We start from the raw sequence: 26,841 nt of genomic DNA, 5'->3' as shown, positions 1-26,841 counted from the left end.
GATGGCCACCCCTGTGAATTCTTGTTGACACCAGCAGCACGCTTTTTGCTCTCAGCCTGACTAAAAAACCATGCTGTTTACTCATGAGTGACTTTCTGAAAAAGTAGAATAGTGTTAATTTATCAGGGTCTTAAATGCCAACAATTCTGGTGACAGGAAAGCAAAACAATCCCAAAACCCCAAAAATCATTTCTGTAACCATTTAGTAAAAAGTGCATGTGCAAAAGATGGCACAAAGAAGGTTTAGTTTTCTAAGGTATATTTGTTTCAAGCAACTTCAACTGTGGGATCTACAGGTTCTGTTTAATGTTTTCTTCTTAGTAACAAACCCTAGCATTTCTAGTCTTCACATATTCCATACAAGCTTTATTGTATTAAATATCATCAAAGCAAGGAGAAGGGTCAATGACTGGTCATGATTGTTTTCGGTAATTATTGCACAGCTAATTGGCTATGAACATCATTGCCTTGTTAACATGCATCCTGCAGGAGGAAGTAGCTCTTGAAGGCATTGAAGGCACTAAACTTGCTCCATTTAAGAAAGAAAAAACCTGTTACTTAGACATCCACATCTGCCATTGCTCTCTGTAGAGGATCAACAGCCCAGTAGTCATCATCCCAGCCCAGGAACCAGCCGGAGAAGGTTGGCGGCTCGAACCCTTGCTTAACGACTGTGACTGGAGTTCTCTTATCTCGGCTGGCCGGATCAGTTTCAATGTACCGTTTAGCTGAAAACACACAAGTAGAAGGAAATCTCATAGAGTACAAGTCTCATGGAGCAGCCGCTGAAACAGCTTAATTGTAGCTAAATGGATGCTAGAGATACAATTTCAGATTGTTCATTAAAACAAACCCCACAAGAGTCTTCACTCTATAGTTTTATCTACACTTGTTAGAAGACTGGCACTTGTTTGCAGAAAGCTGACATCAGGATTATAAAATGCCGTAATACAGTAGCAGCCTACACCCGCTTACCCACACCAGGATACTTTTTCAGTGTCAGGGGCTGAGCACAGTGTGTCTGAGTGCTACACCTCTTTATGCTGATCTTAGGGATTCTCCTTTCTTGAGAGATGTGATCTCTTTGGTCACAACACTGAATTTTATGTTGTGATTAAGGTATGTGTCTCAATATATTAAATTGCCTGCCTTATGATCAGATAAGGGAAAATAAGAAACGGTTAGTTCAGAGAGGAAAATGTGACATTACCAGATTTCAAAGCCTCAGTCTTTTCTTCTTCATGGGCATCTTTCCCAATCCATACAAAGACCTAAAGATAAAAAAACCCGTATGAATTATTTCAGGAACAATCGATCTCTATGAAAGAAAGGATAACTTAGACAAAGTCTCAGTGAACAGAGTATGACACAGAACAAGAACATGCTCATTTTGGTGTGCCTGGATTGTTGACCTACGTGACTAAAGCTATTGGTAGATGAGAAGCTTTTTGACTGCGTTTTGTCTACATAAATTCTAGGTACATGAATAAGTTACACACTAGCTTAACATCAGGAAAAAGTAGCAGATGTTTGAGCATTTTTACATAAAACATACAAAATTCATCTCCAAGTTGCCTTTTGGCTGATGTATGCAGGGTCTGTTTTTGAAAAATAACAGAAAATGTGTCAGTATCTTAAACTATCAATGAATCCTAACAATGGTTCGCGGTCCGCTCCAGCCAGGACAAGGATGCTGCCCTCGAGAAGGTTACAGACTGGGGGAGCACATACGATAGACAACAGCCTGTTTTCTTCAGCCTTTACGCTAACCAAGAAACGGCAGGACACCGACTCTCTTCTCAAGTTCTGGGTGTAAGTTCTCTTCAGTGTGACTAGTGAGATGATTTGTTCTCGGGCCTGAAGATGAAAGGACTCTGCAATACAACTACTCTTCCAGCTATTGTAATTTGGGTCTCAACCTAGAGCCAATTTGTGCCTATTCTTTGCTTCCCTCTTCACTAGGTAAATGTGACATACCTGATCCCATGTGTCAAGGAGCATAACATCATCTGTAGCAAGGTCATCCTGAGTCAGATCTCCAGGAACTTCTTCAATCTGGAAAACATAAGGTTAAAAGATGGGCACATACTTCAACCACCATGTTACCTTCACAGGAGAAATGCAGTTCACAGAGGTTCTAGTTTCACCTCTGGTCAGTGAGAAGCATTGAGTTAGACGTTGGCATGGTATTTGACCATGCAACTCCGGCTATGTCACAGAAGTGTTCTTAGACCGCAGAACACAAAATCAGTCTCTCTCTACCGAGAGAAACTGCCTTTCACTCATGCCCAGATTTGTAACGCTGCCTCTTTTTACTTGAAAGATTCATGAGTTAAAATTTGAGGAGTCTGAATCCTAGTTGTTAACCAGGGCAGGACGAATTCAATGCTTCAGAAAGTTGCTGTGCTGACACGACAGCACAATAGAACTAGCTGCTGTCTCTGCAGAAAAATGGTGCTGATGCTTTCCTTCTGGAGGCAATGCCGCAAAGGACGATAAGGTATAACAGCCTGTCGGCTGGCTCAGAGCAGATGGGGACTGAGTTCCTCCCAGCTTTGTCAGATGGATGTTGAATTAATTGACTATCTTCTTAGATACTCACAATGAAGCGTCCACTCTTGTTGGAGCATGCAAAAAGCCGGGGGGGGTGAGCATCCATCTTCTTGTCTTTCAGCCGGGGAGAGGTGCGGTAAGGAGCTTTTCCACCCAAAGCTGCCCAGAAATTAGCTGAAAAAGAGAAAGAGATACTGATGCTTCAACTATTCACGGAAACCACCGTAGCAGTATGGTTTGGGTAGGACTTGAAGCACTCTTCTACGTCAGAAAGTCCCAAAGGCCTACAAACACGAGTGCGCTGTTAAACATAATGAAGATACTTCGGAGAAGCCCCTCTGTGCCTATGTCCACATTTCATTGTTCTGAGAGACAAAAGAAAATACCCATTGAATGGTTACTGAGAACGTGCAGCTACACAGAAATGATCTCGGACTCCATTGTGCCTCCCTCACCTGGCTCTCTGCCCTCAGAAACCTGTACCGGGCGAGCTCCCAGTGTCTTCAGCAACTCTTGTGCTCCCGATTTCTCAGCATCGCTGGCTCCTTGGCCAACCCAAAGGTAAGCAGCAGAGGGAGTTTTCAGGACAAAGGCATCATTGGAGTTCAGCTGACTGGCAGCAGGATCCAGCTGGAAAGAAAGAACATTGCACATGTCAGATGTCATCGTCCTCTACACAGAGCCCGTTATTTCAGAATAAAAATCAGTACCTATCGTTGAATAAACTGCAAACAAGATACTCTTTGCAAGCGTGTAAGGTTATACGATACATTGTATATTTGCCTGTACCTGAGTGATGAGTTAAACTTAATCATATGAGAGGAGTAAATACAAGTGTGTTTCTGTGTGTAATCTACAGATACATATGACCTATGGCAAGAATGCTTGGATCCGTCATTTTGCCAGTCGTTATGGTTACGGTTATGACAGGAGATTGAAGAAGTTGCTGGAGGATCATTGTAGAGCAGTATCCCTGCTGCTCAGGCTGATGAATCATTAACATAATTTCCTCTATGTCAACAAGGACATGCCATCTTGAAGCTAGAAACTTAGGAGGTTGCTGCAGACATGAAACAGTGCTCTTGCCTCACCTGTAGCTATTGACTAGGATTTAGTCTCTCTTTTGTTGTTGCACGGGGCAGGGGGTCTTGTGTGCATTTTCTTTCAAAGGAGTAGGACTCTTAAGCTATGTCCTGGCACAAATTCTATTTGCATATAGGGTATTTAGCACGTTCTGTCTTCAGCACTGTTGTCACAAGCTTAGAACAAGTCACAATGGCCAGATCCGAATGGTTTTCAGCAGCTTGAAAAGTATCATAGTATGCAGGGTACAGCATTTAGTGGGAACTTAAGAGAAAATAGCTTAAATGTATTCAAGGTGATATTTATAAACTAATTAGAAAATAATGATTATCATTACTTATCCATGGGAAAAGAGGAATCTTTGAACAGATGGTGAAGTTTTCAAAGTGTGTTTCAGTTTACATCAGAAAGCTCAATTTGGCCCTGTTCAAAGGGATCATGTTCCCATCACAGCCTATGCATACAACACGCTCCACATACCTCCACTGCTCTGGTAGCTCCCGAGGTGCTGGATCGGACCTGGAACAACCGCGTTTCTGCAGGTGCTGTCTGGCCTCCTTCCCTAGAGGTTCCACCCTTGTAAACAATCAAGGGCTTTCCACCAAACATACTCATCAGATGAGGTGGCTCTTTTCCTTGCACTACTCGTTTCTAGAGAGAAAGAAATTTGCTGTCAGTTTTAAGCTGCTGCTGAAGAGTAGCACAAGATATACTAGAAATGGCCTTTACAACCATCTTTCCAGCTGGAATATTCATATAGCACCCAGCCGGTCACAGGAGCTTAGCTATTACCTCCCGCACAAAAACAGATCAGCGTTTAAACTGAGCTCATTTCATTTTAATTGGTGAGTAATCCACTGGCACAGAGGTAACAAGTAACAGCCGTAAAAACCTCCTGTCTCATACAGGCCACTTGTAAAACTTTCTTGCGTAAGAGCTGGAGAGTAGGTTAGGCACACAGCCTCTCCATACACCTACACCGTGGCTGGGGGCTGCCGCTACATGACTGGCTTTCTCCACTGCCAATTGGTATCATATAACTATATATATACATAAAAAATTTATTCCCGCAGTGTTGGGTTTTGTTGGTTGGTTGTGTTTGGGTTTTTTACCTGCACAGGGCTGCCTCCCAGCTCCTCATCCAGCTGTACCGTGAGGAACGCAGAGGTCGCAATTTCATCTTGAGTGGAATCGGCACCCTGCCTGAAAGACAAGGCAAAATTTGAGTTTTATTTTCAGCCCTTTTCCCTGCGCACACGCACCTCACAGAGATCAAGACGAGGTAAGGAAAACCTTTGTTACCAAACCCCTGCAGCACTTCATTCAACATGACGGCAAAATTCATTATCCTATATTGTAACACAGTGATTACAGAGGGAGATAAGAACGTTTTCTAGATAATAAGCACAGATTCTTTAGTATCTTCATGCCCATCTCCCATTACCTTTCTAGCAGCTAAAAACATGCCTGTTGGTAGTGTAATCAGGAACTCTGATCAGGAACACAGGCAGCCTCTACACAGACTGCATCCTTTCTGGTTTCGGTTAAGACAGCTTGTCTGTGCTCTCTCTGCTTGCTGACAAGCAGGAAGAAGACCACTGTGAGACTCCCTGCTGAAAACCTCTTCTTTAAGGGCATGGTCTGGGAATTGTAACCGTCACAAGCCACCAGCCAAGGTGGCAGAGTATCAAAAATTAGTTTCAGTGGTCTCAAAAGATGTAGGAACTCTGCAAAAAGAACTAGAGCTTGATCCAAAGAAGGGAGTAACAACTACTGGAATGGGAAAAAAAAAAAAGAAGAAAAAAAATATGAGCACAGTAATTCCCCCCATTGTCCCACTTCAAACAAAACATTCCAGACCTCTGGTATTGTTTTGTTTGCAAGGGAAGGTTATCCAGGGTGAAATTTTATTCCCCGCGGATCCTCCATCAGCGGGAAGCAGCAGTGATCCAGTTTCGAAGAAGCGGACTCAGTCCCCCATAGCCCCAACGTTTCCTGACTTGCATTAGGAAAACTTTCTTACCAAGTGTAAATAATCTGTCCCTGTTTTCCAGCATGCTGGTAATTGTACAAGATAATATAGCTGTCCCCTCCGTAGAACTGGCCATATGTCGAAGGATCCACTGGCACTTTCTCTGAGCCTTCTATTCTCCAAATCTAGAAAAGGAGAGGAGCAGAAACATTCTGGGTTCAACGACAGCAGAATAAGCAGACTTTCCTGACAGAGCTGCTGCTCCGTTTTCTTCCCAAATTCAGCCTCCCAGGACTCGCAGTCCTGCAGCCCCACCTGCTGGGGAACGCCGCTAAAAGCCCGGCATTCCACAGCCTGCAGCCAGGCCTGGAAGCAAGGCACATGGAGCTCATCCTGTTGTGAGCTCCCAAACCTTGATCGGATTCATCAGAACTGTCAGAACCACTGGAGAAAATGCGAGTCAGGCTACTAGCACCGCCAGCACTGATGCCCATTTTGTACCTGACATGATCATTTCCATTTCTCTCAATTAGACGGTCAGGAATAGAGCTTTACTGGGGACTTTTCAAAAGCCTAACTTTGGCTAGGACCTCTGTGGGCTTTTGCACAGCACTCAGCCCTTTCAGGCCCACCTTCACCACTGCTTCTATGCGCAAATGCATGCATCCAGGTGCATGAGATAGGTGCTCTGAGAGAATCGCCCATCACATGTGTGATGGCAATAGCTAGAATAACAGGGAGGAGGAGGAATGAGAAAGAAGCCTGAGTCTACACCGTTGGGTGAAGCATTGCCCCCAGGGAAATTCTGGGGTCAAAATTAACAGCTCATCTACACCGCTTAGCTGCAGTGCTCTCAAGACCCTGCTGGTATTTCTGGTGTTAAAAATTCCCTCAGCATTTAAGAAACTGCAGTGTTGATTATTCTCAGGCCTCCATTTGTCTCACTGCTCTTGCAGGAATGCCATCAAGTAGCAAAGAAAATTCTGTAAACCTTCCCAAAGAGATTCTGACACTGCTCACCTGTTTCCTGCCAGAGCCATCATCCTCCATTCCGTGCTGGGCAGCCATGGCCTTGGAGGTGTGCAGAGTGGCAGCATCGAAAGGTACCTTCTCGATCTTGGCAACGTGACCAGAAATGTAAGCCTGTCCCAGTCCTTCTGTCTGGTCTCTGTCCCGCCAGTTCTTGAAGAATTGCTTAAACAAAGGTGTCTCACCACTCTCAGGGAGGACTTGGACCTGAAACAAATGAGCCAGCCCGTCAGGAGCAGCCTTGCCCTCCATCCCACACAGCTCCAGCTCTGGCTACTCCTTGCTTCATGTGAGCCCTGGTTTCAGGCTGACAGAGAATTGCCTGGTACAACTCTTCTGAGATCACAGCAGTGAAATGCTTGGTGCCAAGAAGTGGTATTAAGAGCAACGTCGGGTCTCACTGACGCCATAATCAGAGATACAGCAATCAATAGCACCTCCAGCTATTACCATACTGGGCAGATCTTTTCCAAGAGAAAAGACACATCACAAACCATCTGTTTTCTATTGCTTGTGACCTCTAGTTTGAAGGGATCTGCTTCTTTCAAGCCAGTGTTATTCAATCTTTAAGCCTCTGTGTAACTACACCTGGAAGGTCCATACTATCACAACCAACAATATGGGTCTCAATATGCTATAGGATGCAGAGTCAGTCTCAGGTGAGTTCTAAGGAAGGCTGAAGGGATGCTAAGCCCTTAGAATCATCTTCCCAAGAACAAGAAGGGCAGGTTTATCTATACCTTCTATTTTTCACTCTTTGGAGAAGGTAAAAAAGTATCTGAGAGGAAGAAATGTTAAATACTAGTTGTGTTGGGGTAAATGCTATTTTAAGGACAGTGTTAGCCCAGGAGCAACACTGCAATATCTCCCTGCAGAAGAGCAGATCACCCAAAACAGGAGCTACTTGAAAGACTGCTAGTGACACTTCACATGAGCCGTGCTCTGCAGTCAGTGGCCTGTGTGGCAGAAAAGTAACCTCAGCGGTGTCTGGGGGTTGGCCATAGGTGAGTTGCACATCCTTACCTGGGTATGTTTCGGATAACCCATCTTATCAATGAACTCAGAAGCTGTTTTCAGAGCTGCCGACTTCTCTTCAGAGTTGGCACTCTTGCCTTTAACGAAAATAGAGAGAAGAGAGGTCAACTTTTTAAAAAAGTTCTGCATACCTAGAGAAGAAACTGTCCCAGGTACTTCAACCTTGTGCAACAGTAGAAGGGTCCAGCCTTCCAGCTAGATGATGCCAAATAGCAAATGACAATTGTTTGATCTCTTTTATGCCTTTTGTGATGGCTGAGAGAGCACAACTGCCTTTCTATTTATGATATTAATTTAATTTTTTCTTCCTGGTTCCCAGGACTCTCTCTTTAATTCTCTACCCTAAAGACCCTGTACCTCAGCACCTGACATTTCAGATGAGAGTGCTTTTCTGAGAGTGTTACTGTTATCCGAACTTGCCCTGAAAAGCACCACCACCACCAAGTGTATGCTCCCCTACCCAGCTTGAAAGAAACAGGGATTGGTAACTGGATGAAGATCATAATCAGCTTCACCCGCATCTCTATGGTACCTTTCCAAACAAAGATCTTTCCATCTGTGCCATGGTCCAGAATGAAGCAGTCATCTGTACTCAGGGCTGCCTGGGAGAAGGGGTTGTCATCTGCCACCAGGGAAACTGCCATGTTCCCAGCCCCATTGGAGACCTGTGATGACACAGCGTGGAGATTAGATAAGGCGTGGAGATTAGATAAGGCATCGTCTGTTTCCCTACAGCTTCAGGGCGATAGTCCAAAACTCAGGGAGTGGAAGGGAAATAAATTTGAATGCGTTGGCTGCTTCAGGCACTATTGTTTTTCAAACAAGATACCTTTGACACAGCAATAGTATGACAAAACTATAATACTTCCTCTGAAGATTTCAAGTACTTCTAGCAAAGCAGATACAATCAAAGAAAGATTGATCCAAAATGATAAATATCCTTGGTGCACAAGCAGCCAAGAAATATCTTCTAAAGCAAATCATCCGCACCCAAGAACTGGAGGGGACAGTCCTGGTAACTGTGAATAGGCCTGCCTGTGTCAAGTGGGTTTAACAGTCTGAGTTCCTGTACTTACTAATGGATAAAGGTCCACATTACAAACCATCTTGGCAGATATTCACCACATCATTACCAGAGACTGCTGTAGAGAAGATCCCTCCCAAAAAGTCTTGGACATTCCTCTACACTTATACTAGCTGATGACAAATGTTACCTTCCAAATCATTGCTTCAACATGCTCACTGGATGCAGAAAGGGGTAGATCCTGGTTGTCAGGCTCACTATTTCTAGTTCTTTCCTGCCATCTTCCTAACACAATGCCTGATAACACAAAGGAAAACTCCCTTTTTTCCCCATTCGTTTCACACTCTGCCTTTCCCTCAAAAATTCCTGGCAAGTCCCAGCTGTTTCACTACAGTCACCAGTGGTGATAAAGACAATAGAAAGCATGTGGGTATGCAGTGTAAGCAACCAAGGTTCATACATAAAACTTCACAAAAAGCTAACAGCAGAATGAGGCAGAAGCAGGACTCAGATCAGCTCAGCTCCTCTCTGCTATTCCAGCTCCATCTAATTGCGCAAAGATCACTCCATTCTCCACCCGGTTATTTGTCAGGGTTTCTTGTTACCTTATAGAGCTTAGCCAGCTTTCTATTGGCTGTATCAGTTTTGGCGTCATCAGAAGCTCCTGGTGGCAAACTGGGCTTTGGTCCCAGCACCTGTGAGAGAGAAAAAAAATTACCAGCCAATCCAAGAGAATCTCTGTTCTCCAGATGCTCCAGCCACAAGAACAAGTAGAAGAAACTTCTAGATCAACAACAGTGAAAATATACTCTGATGTCCCAGCGATGCAGAGGACCAAGTCCGCATTGAATTGAGTGTTTATAGCACTAACACTTCATATGTAAAGACACACACCACTGAGCCTATCTACCCATCCCACCCATTCTTCCACATACCGCCCTTCCCACTCCAGCACAGACAAATGGATGAAGCGAATAACCTGAAGCATTTCCTCCCGCTCTGATCCTTCCTCCGAAACATAGACCTTGGCGCGACCATTCCGCTCATTGTCCCGAATCCCCTTGGCCAGCACAGTGGCCTTCAGCCGTTCTTGGCGGTTGCTGTCGGAGCCACACCACTGAAAGATGTTCTGGGGGAAAAGAGAAAGACCATGCAGCTGTCAGAGAATAACGACCCCCTCTCTAGACAAGACGGCAATATGGCTGGGACTGAAAGACGTTAAAAGACTGGCTATACGGTGTTTCAGAATGCTCAACACTTGAGACAGCTTCAGCAGAGCGGGGGAAAAAAAATCCTTACGTAAACTACAGGCATCTCCTGCCCCTGCAAGTCTGCTAAACTTGTCTTTCACATGGTACTTACACTGCCAAGGTCAAGGATGAAACAGTCCCCTGTGTTGAAGCTCTCCCAGGTCACAGGGACCTCCGTCGCTCGGACTGTTCGCCTGCCTTTGACCTGCAGAAGCCTCTGCACAGTGACTTCATTGGGAACCACATGTCTGAAGCCAGAAGCCACGCCACCAGCCTGAGGGAAAACGAAGAAACAACAATTCACACTTGTGCTGTTGCTTCAGAAAAAATGGAAATCCTACTGATTTGCTATCAGTGAGCAGTTTTTGCCTCTCACAGGAAAGAGGGTCAGCAGTAGCTTGCAGAGAGAGCTAGTTTGCCCAGGCTGGGCTTTTGTATAGCATATATCTATCGATACATCCCAGCTATCCATTCCCATAGCATCTAAGGGACACTGCCACAATACAGTTGGAGATCTCCAAATTTGAAGAAGATCACAATAAGTTGAGGTATTAATAGGATTTTGACTGAAATTATCCCAACTTCAGGATTCACCTCCTCTGCTGACAAAGAAATACTTGGAATTCCTTGTCAATGTAGGCAACGGGACTTGAGTTATCCTCAAAAAAAAGCACAACCAAATTCAAATGAATGAAAGTAACAACAAATGAGTGGGAAATAAGCAAAACAGAAAGACTAGGAAAGTCTTAGACATGAGGAAATGTAAGCACTTTGCAAGCACTTTCCTTGTGCCACTGAATTCCTAACAAACGACCATTCTTGACTGCATGTTTCTACTTCTCCTACTCCACTTTACTGCATTGGCATGGAACATTAACTCCCACTACTATTTGTCTACTTTACCAAAACATTACATATGCTAAGGAGGCGGGCTAAGCACTGAAAAAGACTGGAAAGGTCAAACTCTGTTATGTAAGTGGGGAGAAATTAAATCTACTGGGTAGGCGTTTCCCATTAACTCAGATCGCTGTTTCTTAAATTCATTCCAGACGTCTTGGGACTGTTCTTTCCTCTGCTTCTCGAAGAAAAACAAAACCTCGATTCCTAAAGTTTCCTGGGGCTTTGCTTGTGTATTATTAATTCAGCCAAAGCTCTCCCACTGGGATCTGCTGTTCTCCACCCTGTCAGTTCCAACTCATTGAAAACATCTGGTTGAGAATGGTTTTTAAGCAACTGGAAAAAGGGCAATTCTCATTCTTCTGAGAATGTGGGCAGTGGGCAGCATGCCATTTCTTGCAAACTTGATTCAGCCTGGTAGTATAAAGACCCAGTCATCACTTACCTTGTACTTGATGCCAGATTTGAAGTACCCCAGGAAAGTTGAGGACTCATGGCCTTGCACTTCGCGATGCTGAACAGCCTTCCCTTGAAGGTAGTCGTCCATCTGGACAGTGAATATGGCAGCTGCCCCACGCTCATCTTGAGAGCTTTCATCTCCTAAGAAATGAAAAGGCAACAACTTGAAGGGAATGCAGGGTTTCTGCCTCTACATTCAACTGTGCAAAAAACACCAGGGAGAAAGTAGATTACTGGGAAGTTTAGTTTCCAGGAAGGTCTGCAGAATAGCCATTTCCAAACTTTTCTAGTAATGACTCCAAACAGCAGTATAAACTGTATATTTTTCTGGCAGGCTTACAATACCATCGTAACTGCTGCAGCCCCACTGCTTCACAACTGTCTCTTTGATAGGTATCATTCACTTTTCTTTTGCCATTTCACCCTGTCCTGGAAGGAAACTTGCTATGGAGCAAACACACAGACAGATGAATCTGCAGGAAGACATTATCAGGCTTTATGAAGGCTGTAGATACTAGCGGGGCACCAGTTCGCCTCTCTGGAGCTCTTTGGTGTGGAAAACCTATTGACAGATGGCAGATACAACAAGCCACCATGCAAGTATCTCATATAGCTTTAACTATGATATTGTCAGAGTCTCAGTTTTGCAGGATGTAGAGAAAGCCTTGCCATGTTACTCGGTGACATTTACTGCAGAAGGCCAGTTAGGAGGTCTGAACTCCAGGGGAAAAAATCCCACTCATTGAGTCAGGAGTATAACAACCGACCTCCATCCTTTCAAATAGAAAGGGTTTCAGCGACCCCCTTCATCTGAGATCTTGTCTTCTCTGTTAGCCTCTGGAGAACAGGGACTTATTCTGTCATGTTGATCAGAAAAAAGGTAGGTACAGAGGTGGCTGTACTCACTATTGCAGAAACCATTTCAAATATTTAAGGTCAGTAGCACTATATGCAATAAATTGCATTCTCACTGTACTGCCACTTCTGCTTTTTATTTCCTTGGGTAACACTTACTGGACAAGGCTGGTGTAGTGAGAGGAACAGAATTCACTTTGGGCTCCCAGTTCAGCAGGGGCACTCCCATCAGACTTACCTAACCAGAAATGCAAGTCGTACTGGAGGTTCCCATTCCGCTGTTTGATGGTGTTCAGCACCAGATAGGAATCTCCTGTGAAGAAGTCTCCATACAGATTTTTTGGCACTGGTACCAAATCAAATTTCTCGATCCTCCAAATCTGAAGGCCAGGTTCCTTCCCAGCCTTTGAAAACTCAGCGTGTTCCACCATGCTGACAGGCTAGGGGCAAGACAAAGAATGTTGTTCAATATGCATAATACAAGGAAGCGCATGTTTAAATTATATTGCTTCTGATCTCTTAACTATTGTTCCAGGTAACAAGTGGAAAGTTTCCTTTTTTCTCTTGCACTGAATTTTGAAGAAAAAACAGAAAGTGTGGAGGGGAAGTCTCTCAATCAATCACTGTTAATTTTCACTTCCAATCAACTCTATCTCCTGGCTTACTCCTGACTTACTCTTTCCTAGACTCTCTTTTCTCTGTTTTTTTGTCTACCTCTTGAGGTAGACAACCTCTCCTGAGGTAGAGGTTACTCTACATATTTTCTTTACTAATTTGTAGCTTTTCAATATGGGACATAAGTGAAAGACTAATTCCCTTTTGCTGACTATTCTTTTCTATAAATGCTGCATGATGTTCAAGACTGTAGGAAATAAACCCCTTTTAACTATACATTTTGTACATCTTGCACAAACATTACTTACAGTTTTCCTAAAACCTGTGTTATTTTATCCAGCTCTTCCTGGAAAATTTTGCAAATATCATCAAAGTTAGATAATTAACAGGTTTCTTATATCTCTTCTGTTCTGACAGTTACTTCAGTACTTCTGTGTAACTGTTCCCTTACAGGAATTACCCTAATATACACAATATCCTGACCTAAGGACATTGCAATTTCGGTTTAATGTGTGTATTGTCACACTAATGCAATGTATTAACAATATGCAATCCATTCTTTTAACAAACATAATGAACACTTTTTATAACTATATTATAAAAGAATTCACTTTGGTAATACTGAAAGGAAATAAAACATTTCTGTCGTATTGGCAAAGGAAGTTTGTCCATATATTACAGCATGCCTTTGAGTGGTATCAGATAACAGGGAAGAAAAAATTAAAATGTTATATTAGAAGCATCCAGTATTTTGACAAAGAAGATAGTTCACAGCAGCTGATGGACAAAAGTACAATATGGTCAGCTTTCAAGGCAGAAATAAAGAATGTTACAAACTAAAAAGCAAAATAGCAAGTTAGCTACCAAAGTGATTCCTAAGCTGAAATCAGATATCAAACAAAGATGGAAAACAATGAACTTTTAACATTATGATTCCAGTCAGCCTGACTTAGTTTCTCCCAAATTCCCACTATAAAATTGGACAAACTCCTTAGAAAGAGTTAAAAGAGAGTGTGACTCTTACAAGTAATTGAAAAACAAAAGTTTTTCAATGTTTAATTGTGATGTTAATCACTTACCACAGCTGAAAGCACAACAGCTGCTGTAACAACATATCCAAACCCTGCAACAGACATGGAGCTAACACAGTTCAGCTTCAGAGCCATTGTGCAAAAAATGGTGAGAAAAATATAATTGAAGTCCTGTTTGCCCATTTCTAACTGCAAATGGGCTTCTCCCTTCTTCTGCAGAAGCTGTAGGGAGTCCCAGCTCCCTCCTCCTCTTGCTGCTAGTGAAGATGAACCGCAGAAGCCAATCTTTTATCAGGGACAAACACACCCACCCCCTCCGCAATATAGGGGCGTAACATGTTTGTGCAAACAGACCTCTTGGAAGTCTCAGAGACTCCTTCAGCCATTTACAGACGCTTAATCCCAGCAGGCAATAACTCAAGACAATATGCTATCCATTACAGTCAACAGTGCAAATATGTTCAAACAAGCCAAATATCTAGTCATAAGGCCAGTAAGAAAGGAAGAAATTAAGAGACATCAGCAACAGAGGCAACATTTTGTCAGCTGAAAACTGCAAATAAATGGAAAATTGATGAGACGCAGCGGAACAGAGCGGCTGTTCCAGATGGCAAGGGCTGCAGAGAGAGATTTTGGAGATGAGAAAAAGAACAAGAGAAGCACTGAAAGGATACAACTGAATAACCTGAGGGTGGAGGGAACACACCCTCATCTCTCTCAACTTGTCAGAGGAGCAAGATGCAAAATTCAGCATGTGCTTTGTGTGTCTTGCGCCTGAATACAATCTCCACACAAGCTACTATCAGAGTAATACACTCTGGAGGGGTTTGAGATAGACCAATATATTTCTGCTCATGTGTTAGCAAAAGGGCATTAGTAGTCTGGTAGGTGACAGAACAAGAGCTAATTCAGTCATTTCACAACCGAGTATTACTGAGGGTGTAGACCCTGTGACAGGAATATTCAGTTCAATGGAATTACAACATAGTACGGCTGATCGTAGCAAACCAATGATCTGCCACCAGTGAAGAGCTTGTTCTTCCAACCATCTCACGCTTCAGCAAGCGTTTTCCAAGTGTTTGCAGTAAGTAAACTGTGCAGAAAGAGTTGTATCCCATGTTCCACTGCAGCATCCCAGGAACAGAGCAGCCCTATGCTCTTACCAGAGGGTGGAATGGCTCCTGGAGGTGCAAGCAGCAGTGCCTGTGATACAGCGTCTGCCAAATGCTGCCCAAGGGATGCGCAGAGACCTGCTTCAGACATGCCCTCTGGTATGTGGTTGTGAATATCCTGGAAGGTCAAACAGGAATGCTAAGAGGAATGTAACTAAAGCCTACATGTGGCTGTGCTGCTGGTTACTCTTCTTCTCTTAACGCACCCAGGGAAGAATTACTGACAGTCTGATGTTCCCACTTTCAGAATCTCTCAAAGATCCTTAAATAAGGGGCCAAATCCTCCACCCACAAAAGTCCACAACAAAACTTCCAGAAGGGAAAGATCAGACCTCACTTTTTATGTGCTTTCTCCGCTCTCCATGAGAATATTTTCTTTCCCTCTCTCTCTCATTAGAACACTCTGCTTCTCTGTTCTTCAAGTTGATGAATTTTGTTTTGAAATATCACCTTGGCAAACTCTGATTTAGTTAATGTACCTTGGAAAATTTCACTGGAAATTCTCAAACTGAAATAGATAATAAAAACAATGTCTTAGTTTTGCTGGTACTTCTGATCTCTGTGAAAGAAGTTCAGAGCGTCAGAGGTCTAAGACCCAGTGAAAAAAATGTTGGAACCCTGACTCCAAGGAAGCCAGCTGTGAAAGGCTTCTGCAGCTGCAGCACACCCAAACTGAGATGACTGGATTGCATAACATTAGAAAGAGATGGGTCCCTTTCAAATGGAAAAATACTTTGGACTTTTTATTAATAAATACCTGTATAGTGCCACACTTGGGCAAACTTCACAGACTGAAGGCGAAAAGACCTAGGATAATCTTCTTTGTTAGCACCCCATTTTAGGATATATTGCAATCTGCAGATATATGCTCATAAGCATATATGATATTTTAGAAAAGCAATTTATTTGGTCTTCTAATTAACTTGGCATTTTATAAGTTTTGCCCTCAGTCCAAGCTTGCATTGCCAACTAGCTGCAGAATGTAAATACAGGCAAAAGAGGGAAAGAGGGCTACAACGAATAAACTGTATATTATAGTGTTCTTTGGTAAAAATTAATCTGAAGCATGTCTGAAGGGAGTAAGTATAATATAGTCCAACAGCTGGTATGGTTTATCACTGCTGTCAGCAAATGTTGCATTGTTGAACCAAGCCACAGACTTCTGTGCTCTGGACGTTTTATTGAGGGCATATGCCAGATGAGATTGCCAGGACCCTACTGAAAAGGATGTCCTGTTGGAGACATGGGAAAAGGGCAAATTTCAAGCTGATGTTAATAAAACTGTCCAGCTTAGTCACAGAAAGGGTGCTATGCAGAGCCAACATCTTATGCAAAGGAAAGCTATTTAAGGAAAACAAGGAAAGAGCTTGGAATACAGGATTTCAGTGCAGATGGATCATCTAATTGACACTTGGCTGCATAATGATAAAAACAAGAACTTAAGAAAAGAAGTCCAATGATTAGAGCAAACAGTGGAAGACAACAACTTATTATGGTATCCAGATGTGCAGTTAACACGATCAGGACAGGCCTCGCTGAGAATGCCGTATAATGGAAACTGGCCTATAGAAATAATTACAGGGATATACTCCCTATTTACCAAACACAAAACACAAGACTTGGTATGTGAGGGAAGTGTGCAAAAGACACTGTGCAAAAGTCTGTGTCTGGCTCACAGACCAATGGCAGAATTTAGAGATTGCTTATTCAGTAAAGTGTTAAATGATTTTCCTGAGGCTGTTGCTTGCTTCAGAGGAAAGGCCAGAAAAGTCAGAGAGACCATGTAGTCTCTCTGCTCAGCAAACCTGACATTCTTGCCCTGCTGTGCACCCTCTCTGTTATGGTGCTGTTGAAGCCCTGATAACTGATGCTTCCACCACCTCCAATGCGGGACTCAGTAGTTTTCTCTCCTGGTATCCAATCCGTAACACCTTTCTTATTTCCACCCTGCAACTTGTAATAAACAGTTCTCTCTGCCTCCCTCCCTCAATACTTCCATTTATGCTCTTTACATTAATCTCTGTGGCTGTGCCTCCCACTCATCTGTCACAGACTCACTCTATGCCCTCATAAATTGATGCCATCAGCACTTTCGCCATTTGTCTTTACTCTCCTCTGAATTTGTTTCTGCCAAGAAGGTGCCCAGTTCCGCACTGCTCGGATGTGGCCTAGCACAACTATACTGAAAGGAATGTCCTTCCAGGTCACAGAGCCCAGAATCTTTTAGTCTGTCTCATCACACTGCAAAGTCCATTAGAGGGAATAATTAATGCCTAGTTCCTCCACATCACATATACTGTCACATCTTCACACCTACCACCATCTAAAGCACCTAATGATGCTATCTAAAGTATCTTTCTACAAGACAGTATCATCCAATACTGACAGGGGGAAAAAAAGAGGAGAAAAATCTTTGTTGTGTTAGGGTCCAGTCTGATCCTGACTGAAACGCAAACATTCAGAGCAGCTTTATCAACGCTGAGGGAATGCACACACTCAACCAAAACATCCTCTGACTTCTGGTATTGCCAGAGTATCCAGAACACAAAATGCACAAGACAGTAATGATACTATTTTAACAATTTTTAAATTAAGTAATTATTAAAGCAAGATTAAATACAATGGAATAGGTATAAATATTTAGTAGCCAGCTCCTCTATATAATACAGCAAATACTAGCTTACGGAGCTTTCCTCACAACACTTTGTACTCTGATGTCTCTAAGACTATAAAGAGCACATATATTTTTAAGCCATTCAATGATGCTTCTGGATGGTTTTTTTTCTGGATACTTACTGAAGATGGGCAATTGGAAAAGAACAGGTGGAAAATTGCTAGTAAAAATAGTGGGTGAAAAAAGAAATAAGTGCAGTGGTTCATTTAAATAGACTCAGCTGTAAAGGGGCCTACGTCTTGCGAAGGAAAGAGAATTTTTAAGTGGGTATTTACATGGAACAGAGACCCAGAGGTCCGATCGCTACATTAACAGCATCCTAGTTTAAAAGAAACAGTGCTTGTGGGGGTGAGGGGGCTTGTTTTCCTTTGTCTCAGAGAGACATCAGAGAGAGATCTCTGTCTTCCTCACAATCGAAACACCACTGTTTGATAGTTTACTCTCTTTGCAGCTTTCATTCAGTAACTGGCCACTTACAAGAGAAAATGAGCATAACATTTTTTTGGAGCTACAGTTAATTTGTGGCAATTCACACATGTATATACCCACAAATATAATAAGGACTTACCTGCACAGGGCTGCTCAGGAAAGCTTGGCTGAATTAAATGAGACTGTGAAATAAGTGGTGGCAGGCCAGATCACCATGTGGTTGTTCTCATTTACGGCTCCAGTGTCTAGTTCATGATAGGTTGAGTTAATTTGTCTAAACTTGCTGCATAAACAAAGCCCACACAGGAAGGTCTGCAGCCAACGTAGTATTACACCACAGAGTATCTAAACCACCTGCTGCTTACTTCTGGAACAATTTCTGCATTTCTAGATGGCAAAGGCTGTATTTTTTATTTTAATGGATAATACTTACAGAGCATCAAAATAACTTGCCAATACAGACTGACTTTCTAAAATATGGGGAGAACAGTAAATCTTAGTAGAGTCTGTATCCTCATAACATTCACACTGCAAAAATGCTTCTTGTGCACCAATCCTTATTGTCCTTGGGGGCAAACAGTTGCACTTCCACCCCGATAATTCTCTCTTTCCCTCTATTTATTTGCCAAAAATTGCCTGGAGAATATGGACTGCTCCAAAGAAATAATAATATATCTCCTCAGGAAAAGAAAGACTCTCTTGTCTCACAGCATTCCAGACCTCTTATATCAAGCAGCAGCAGAAGTAAATCGCTGCCATATTTCTGCTGCAACAACAGGAAAACCGTAAGTCACTGTGTTTTGCAAGCATCAAAGTCGTACAATCCTACTAGCATGATTGATCCCAACAAAATCAACAGGTTGTACTTGTGACAGTAACACTCCCAGAGTAAGAGGTGCATTCTCCAGATCACTGTCTGAAATAATGACACTGAAGAGATCAAACATAGCACAAATAAAGTTATTTGCTTGCTTCAGGTTTAGCTATTTCTACACTTTGAAGAGAATCTATACTTTATGACTACCCACGCAACCATTTTTTTTCCTCTGATCCTTTCCCGACCCATAAAAGCTCTGATGAATTTACAAAGATTGTGAGAGTGAACACTACAGAGCCATTCAAGTTCTGACAATAAAAACCTCACGACATCATGCTGCATAAAACAGAGAAAGGCAGACAGTTCAGCACAGTATTAACAGCTGATGACAGTGCATACTGAAAATGAAAATAGTTGTCTATTCCTTATAGCCTCCTTGCCAAAACAGTATATACTATGACTAACTCTTCAGTCAGCCACTGAAAATAAATCTGGTGGGACTTCAGCTTTTTTGCCAAGGTGATAGGCATTGAAAAATACCTAAAATGATAGATTAGATCAGTTTTCAGTCTCCAGACAGCCCTAAATTCATATACACATGAAACTATAAACAACACCTTTCCTTCCATCCCTTGAAGAAGTTAGTAAACAAAGCTTATTTGGGACAAGACAAATTGGCATGGAAGAGCCTCCTCCTACCCTAGCCATGGTGACTCCATAAACTCTTTCAGTTCTCTATATGAGGAGCAGCATCATTAATAATATTCCTAGCAGCTACATCGTAACAGACTCAGCCAGCCACAAACCCAAAAAATCCAAACTGGCATTGTCCCTTCAGCAGCTTCCTTCTTCATTTAAAATATGCATCTGGTTCCAAGAACTCAGATCAACAGTCCTGGACACAAAGTACAGCATTATCTGTACAACTGGCAAGTAGGTTTTTGCATTCATAAGTTAAAATTCCTACTAAACCACTTTAGCAAATTAGAACACCCAGATGATTTGAGTATTGTTCACTTTTTCCAGCTGTTTGTTTGCATTATGAGTCATGTCAGCTCTATTCTGGTCTCTACCTTTTGAATATGATCCACTTAGTAAACACAGAGGGTTCAGCCCATTGCACCAAGGCTAAAAACTTCAACACAGATGCCTGAGTTTCTTCTCAGCTGCACTGATGTAAATTGGGAATATTATTGCTTACATGGGAGAAACTTCTGGAGAATATATAGGTCTCCCATCTGAAACACACCCAGGGAAAAACTGCTGATACAATCAACTGTTTAAAAGCCCTACCTTAAGAGCATACGTGAGAGCTGAATCATGCACTTAAATACACACAATATAGATAAGTATGGATCAGTGGAAACCACTGACTACTTTCATTCAGTTATGAGCAAAAATGAATCCTGAATTATACTCAAACACAAATCATTGTTTAGTGCTGAAAACATATCTTAAAGGAGTGCTTATGTAACCCGTGAGACATAATCCAGTACATTAAAATATGACTGTCACCCCATATTATGTCCCATAGAGAGATCTGGTGGTGACAGCCAAAACACATTAATAGAGGCAGTGAAGACATGCCTGTGGTCAGCTGCAGGGAAATGACACAGATGTTCTTCCTCCAGTCACCAGGTCCTGACTGTGTACAGGGGAAATCATCTGCAACTTCATGCAAACTGTTTTTCCCCTGAGAACTAGCCAATACATTCCTCTGTAGTCCAAAAGCCTGTTCAATCCATTATCCATAACCCAAAGAAGAATAGAGTAATATATTATTACTGGAGAAGAAGGGCCAGAAACCAGAAGAGATGGCCTAAAATGAGTCCAAAAGAGAAGCATGAAACTTGGCCTTGCACTGTAACTGTAGCATCAGACACAGGCAACTAGGTGAAAGGACTTATAATAAGCCATTGCTACACATCCGACAAGGACAAGAGAAATACATGCAAATATTAGGGTTGAGAATAAAAGATTGGAGAGTAAAAAGCACGTAGATGAAATTTTGTCTTATGCCACACTGATGCAGCACAGCATCTCTGAGTCCTACAGCAAACCCACCACGGGGCCTGGCCTTGCTTTGCTGCAGCAGCAGCGGGAGCCCAGGGGGACTGCACAGAAACTCTGCCTCAGTGAGCTCCTGCCTTCCAAATCAGCTCCACACAGAATTTATCTTTCCATCTCAAAAGCCTCCATGTGAGACATGAAGCAACTCAGAATTAACAGAAATTAGTTCACTTAATATACATTCAAAATCAAAGTGCTTCTTCTAGATCAGGGACAATGATCAGGACATGAGGCATGGCTGAGAGTTACAACCAATGCAGGTTTCTGGTACCTGCATTTACCTGCTGACAGGCAAAAGAGACTGACATATTGCTATGATCAAAAGCTTCCTCCAGTCCTGCACCCAGCAGCCAGCTCTGCACTAGGAGGAGATGGACTCCCCCATTTCACATGAAGTGGTTTTCTTCACAAACACCCACTTCCGAGTGAGTCAATGTGGAGACATACAGAGATACTAGAGTTCCCCTTTCCATTTTGCTATCAGTTCTCCTAACATATACAGATGTGGCCACTGCATTAATGACTCTGGTTTGAAGTGACAGACCTTCTCACGAAGGCTGTTTTCAGCTCCAAAACCGTGGCAGCCAGAGCGCCTGGCTGCCATCCCCGCTGCGCGCAGCCACAAGAGGGCAATGCTATAAACAGACATGCCAAAATACTCCCTTCTTCCTCAGAGCAAAGTGTTTGCAGCTCTGCCTCTGGTGATTAACAGAGTTGGGGTTTTTTTAATTTTATTTTTAGCAGGATTCAGGCTTCGGTGTTGAGGAACCACAAGCAGACAGCCTGAAAGGAGGAAAAGTCCTAATGGTGATAGCTCTCAGCGCAGCAGCCTCCATCCATCCTGAAAGATCCCGGGATGATTCATTTCCTCCAGTGTTTTAAAGACACTGTTTTGAATTGTAGCTGTATTTTTACTGTGTGTGGAAACATTCAGTAAATAACATATGTTTAAACTTTGTTTTTGGATGGCGTCCCACTGACTGACTAGCTCCTAATACAGACAAACAGTTGTTTCTCCCTCTCCCAATTGTGCTGGGACATCAGTTGAGATCAGTTCTAGCTCTTCAGTGGGAGGTAAATGAGGGACAAAAGAGGAGAAGAGGAAGAGAAAGACCAAAAACATAGCCTGTATTCAGAAAAGAACACTTCAAAATGGGTAAAAGGAAAAAAAAAGCAAAAAACTTCAGAGTCCATACCATCTAACCCTTCCACCCAGTCACCATCACATCCCAAATTTTGATCAAAAAAACTGACAACCTGGTTTGAATATCCTGACTGAAGATGCAGTTACTAGCTAAGTCCTAGGCTATCCCAAAATGGGGAAAAACAGACAAACTAAAATAAAGATTATTCTCCAGAGGGAAGTGTCAACAGGCAGAAAGCCCCAGAATACCAACCAAATCAACCACTCCAACATCAGTAGCACCACCACTCTCCCTCAGCTGAGTGTCAGTGATCCAGTATGGCTATTCCAGTCTGGCATTTTCAGGTTGCCAAGCACTGCAAAGCACCCCAGGAAAAAGCTGCTGGAGCTCTATTTAACCTTGCAAATGCATCATCAGTGGATAATCAGAGATAAATTCTTGGCAATCCTGCTCAGAGTCAAACGCTTACTGTTCAAGATTGCTACTTCCTTTCCTGATTTTTCTGACCATGCTTTCCTTCACGGAGCAGGTGTGAAGTACTGGAAGTTGACATCCTATGAACACTGCCTGATCTGATTTCACCTATGATGGGATTTAACAGTGACATACGATCAGGCAGCTCTCTTCCAGTGCCCTGGATACACACCCGAATCAGCGGACTACGTACTCTGAGCACCTCTGTACAGTGACAGACATAACAGGTCTTGTGCTACTGCAAGAGAAGCATTCACTGCTATGATCAGGCAGGTTCCAGCAGTATAGCTGTATCTGGATGGTATGAAGATACTGGTATGTGTACCAAAAAAAAAAAAAAGTCACCTAGCAGTGTGCCAAACAGCTAATAAGAGGCCTGATGAATCTACTCTGGCAATCAGTGTACTTTTGCTATTGGGGAGTTCAGAACTGTAGGATGTAGTGTAAATATTGGAAATTTGCCAACGTCTATGGCTTCTTGGGAAGCAGAGATGAGGCAGGAGCATATGCTCTGAAATCCAGGTGCATATAAAGTCTACTCAAACACTCCCACCGCCAGTTCATTTACTTTTATTCTCCTTAGTTTAAAAAAAAAAAAAAATTTGAATGCAACCTTCAACTCAGGAAATTCCTAATCGCAACAGTTCTTGACTGCCAAAAGTCACAAGGATAGACCTGAGAAAAACTGCCCATGCATTTTTCCATTCTCTTTCTTTGTCTAAACATCTGCTGTGAGCCGCCGTCAGAGATGAGATACTGATGAACCAGTGTGACAGCTTCTCTGCTCCTGTGCCCCAAAGACTGTATCTGACTGCATTGCCTTTTCACACTACCATTGTTTTGTGGAGCCTCCTGCAGAAAAATACCTCACAAACTGACAAAACACAGTTTTAGGCTCAATAGCTGTGCACTATCCCCACCTAGGGAGTTTGTGTCTGAAATGGGAAAAAAAGTTCCAGCACGGCTCATAGTTGAGAACTCCAACAAGTTTATTGCTTTTATGGGAAAAGAATGAATCATCCAGAGCACTTCTTTCCAATTCCCTTAGTCTTCTTAGTGTCTGAAGTGATTAATTAATGATTAAGAGTCTGAAAAGACAAGGACTTGAACTAATGCTGTGAGAAGCAGAACAAATGACATGACAGAGGTACACAAAGCGATAAGCTGCACAAAAAAAGATAACTTGAGGTTTTCTTAATGTAAAATCTCAGTGACCTTTGAAAGCCACTGGACAAGACAACTTTTGAGTCTTGAGTTTGAAAGATTCAAAAGAGATTATAAGTGGACATATAAAATAATAATATATACAATTTTCTTTTCAGTTTAAATTTTTAGAAGGGATATCAAATACCTGGTTTGGAGAATCAGACAACCACTAATCAACAGAAATAATACACAACTTGTTACTGATAAATTGCCCATATCAGAATTTTCTGCCTTTTCTTGAAAAGCATTTGATACCAATCAGGCAGAGACATATTCAGAACTAGATTACTCACATGGCAATTCCTAAGTGCTGTGAAAGCAAACAAAAAACCAAGAGCAGCTGCTTCTTCCTAGACAGTAGTTAGTTATTGTGCCCAAACTACTTTATATCTGTGTTTAACCACATTCTGCTTTACTGCAACCAATCTGCAACTTGATCACTGCAGCTCATATTTAAAAAAAAAAAAAAGAAAAAGAAAAAAACCTTTTGTTTGGTGTCAGGATTCCAAAGCAAAACTGGGAAATGGTTGGTTTGTGAAGCTGCATGCACCTGTCCAACATCCTCTTTCACATACATGCTACTCAGTAGCAACACTAATGTCTGAGACAGGAATTAAAATAGAAAGCTTGTATTTGTAAAGGGAGTTGAAAGCAGATACAAATCCTGAGTAATAAAATACGTCACAGTGCTATTTTAAGAATGATTTAGTTCCCACTGGGACTCTGTAAAACACTCAACCTACAACAAAAAGTTATTTTATCTGAATTTGGGGTGGGGGGAAAGCATTGGTTCAGTATGGGTCTTTGTATAGCTGCTTTTTCTTGTCCTGTAGGAAGGCTCTTACCTCTTCTCTTCCACAGAAGCAGCACTCCCCCTTAGAGATGCTGCTGACCACACTACAAACTCAATAAGTGGCTGAAGCACTCACAAAAGAATATAAATTATCTACAAAACCAGCCTTGTAATGGAACATGTCAGGCAGCCAGTCTTTTAGCTGGAGCTGGCAGCAATCCCCCTTAGTAACATTATCAGGACCATGAAACTCGATTGTGGAATGCTATCTCACACCCCTGCTTTGGTGATGAAAGGAACAAATTCACAAATGTGTTGGATTTGTGCCTGTAAAAATCAAAGTTGAAACCAGCAGTAGCGTTTTTGCTTTGTCACCCTTTAGACATTCAGAAGCGGCCAAAGATTGATTGCTGGTTCAATTACCCCAGTGTTTGCCCCATAGCATTGGAATTTCATGCAGCTGGAGAAAGCCTCCATTCTTCTGAGAGCAGGAGACATTCTCTGGGGACACTGCAGGTACTCAGCTCTCACTAAAACGAATTGTTACCTAAACACTCAGACAACCACTGGAAAATCCCTCCCTGTATTTAAACATTTAACAAGTTCACCATCCACCTATGCCACCAATGAGGTGTATCTGCAATTCCTGCCCTATCTTCATACTGAATTCTAGTGAAATCCAGCAAGTCAGTCGTGCAACGGGGCCCGTCGATAGTACAGATAAACTAATGCTGACATGAAGCATAAGCGCAGAGGACAGCATCCTCATTATCCGCTCTGGATGTGAGCAGCTGAGTTCAATCCAGAGCCTGAATCCACACCTAGCACTTATAGAGTGGGGTGAGCAGGGAGGCAGCTGTAATGCCAGCAACAGATGTTAAAACCAGGCTGAATTCTGCTTCTCTCTGCTAGGGGTATGGGTTAAACTTCGATCTCTCACCTCCCTGTAGTAGGGACTATGGAATAAACTATCTCATGGACAAGATGAGAGAAACCAGTTGCAATAGCCAAGGTTGTGCGGACCTATTCCTCGGTACTCGGGTCTCACTTCATTTGCCCCATCGGATGTTACACAGTATTCTGTAAAATAGTTTGAGAAACCTAGAAGATGAGAGATGTTTTTAAGGAACCCCCACCGCCATTTGACTCCAGAGTAGGACACCCTAAGCTAAGCCATGCCGTACCCCAGCAAAGGAAATTTTTTTGCCGATAAACTTGCATCATGCAGAAAGTTGGTAGTGGAAAATGGAAATTGTAATGATCAGTAAGAAAAATAAGAGACTTAAGGGGAAACAATGCTAGTATCATCCTTGTTAGCAAAGTCGGATTTTTTACATCCAAAAGCAAATAACATTCAAAGCAGTTTTATTCAAAGAGGATCTACTTACTAATGAGGCCTCCTTGAAACAAGTCATCCCCATAACTTTTTTTTTTTAAACACTCTTCCTAGGAAACATTTTAAATACGTTTTAAATGTCTACATTTTTTGAATTTCTGTTCAAATAGAGCTTTCAAACATTCTTCCCCCAGGCAAAGAACAAAACAAACAAAACCCCCACTGTTCCCATCACGGAAGGGACTTGCACTATTTCCACCAGCGTTCGCAGGCACCCTAAGCTAGGCGGGGAGCCGAGGCAGCCCAGCCCCCGCCAGCCCCTGCTCCTCGCAGGTGGCTCCTCAGGCCCAGCCCGGCTGCTCTGGGGTATTTTGTCCCCTCCGTCCTCGGGGTATGTCACCGACACACTCTCCGGCTTCACCGGGCGGGTTAAGGCACCAAGCTCCCTGAAGGACGGCAACTGTTACACTGAGGCACCGCGAAGTTCGAGGCGTTGTGCTGCTGGAAGTCACGCAGCCCGCTCAGGCGGCCCGGCCGCCGTCCTCCAGATGCCGTAGGAAACGCACCGAGCCGGGACCCGGGCGCCCGCCTCCCTCCTGCGAGGGGCTGACAGCCTCGGGACGCCACAGCCGCCGCCTCCTCCCTCCGTACCCCCGCCGCTCCCCGCAGCCGCCCCGCGCCCCCTCGGCGAGGATCTCGCGACTTTCCCCTCAGCCCAGACGTGCGGCAGCCGGAGGGGTCGCGGGGAGGAGACTCCCCCTCACGGCCCCCTCAGCGCCCCGCGCCATGGCGGGGCGGGCAGCCCGCACCGCCGCTCCCCGGCGGGCTCCCTGCGGCGCGGCCCCGCGGGGCGCCCGGCCCGGCCCTACCTGGTGCTGGCGCTCGCGGGGTAGAGGCAGCTGCCGGGAGCGGGGCCGGGCGG

The 26,841-nt window shown here is 43.2% G+C and overlaps 1 protein-coding gene across 3 annotated transcripts; it reads right to left on the bottom strand.

Moving 5' to 3' along the window:
- Positions 1-186: 186 nt before the first annotated feature.
- On the bottom strand, positions 187-26,841 carry GSN (gelsolin). 3 transcript variants are annotated; one of them, XM_075170784.1, is made up of 17 exons: positions 26,789-26,841; positions 12,396-12,597; positions 11,289-11,443; positions 10,059-10,220; positions 9,676-9,825; positions 9,302-9,391; positions 8,205-8,337; positions 7,661-7,749; positions 6,629-6,844; positions 5,660-5,793; positions 4,749-4,839; positions 4,117-4,287; positions 3,009-3,183; positions 2,603-2,727; positions 1,978-2,055; positions 1,211-1,271; positions 187-728 (listed from the first exon to the last, which is right to left on the bottom strand). In XM_075170784.1, the coding sequence occupies exons 2-17, from the start codon at positions 12,586-12,588 to the stop codon at positions 559-561; spliced, it is 2,193 nt and encodes a 730-aa protein (XP_075026885.1). In that variant the 5' UTR covers positions 12,589-12,597; positions 26,789-26,841; the 3' UTR covers positions 187-558. The 3 variants fall into 3 exon arrangements, with proteins under 3 accessions (XP_075026885.1, XP_075026884.1, XP_075026883.1); XM_075170783.1 differs by lacking the exon at positions 26,789-26,841 and adding an exon at positions 25,972-26,029; XM_075170782.1 differs by lacking the exon at positions 26,789-26,841 and adding an exon at positions 13,852-14,067.

The sequence above is a fragment of the Calonectris borealis genome, chromosome 21 (genome assembly GCF_964195595.1).
Source record: "Calonectris borealis chromosome 21, bCalBor7.hap1.2, whole genome shotgun sequence".
NCBI classification, from domain to species: domain Eukaryota; kingdom Metazoa; phylum Chordata; class Aves; order Procellariiformes; family Procellariidae; genus Calonectris; species Calonectris borealis.
The sequence above is the reverse complement of the archived record's forward strand: the minus strand, read 5'-3'. Positions and strand labels throughout refer to the sequence as shown.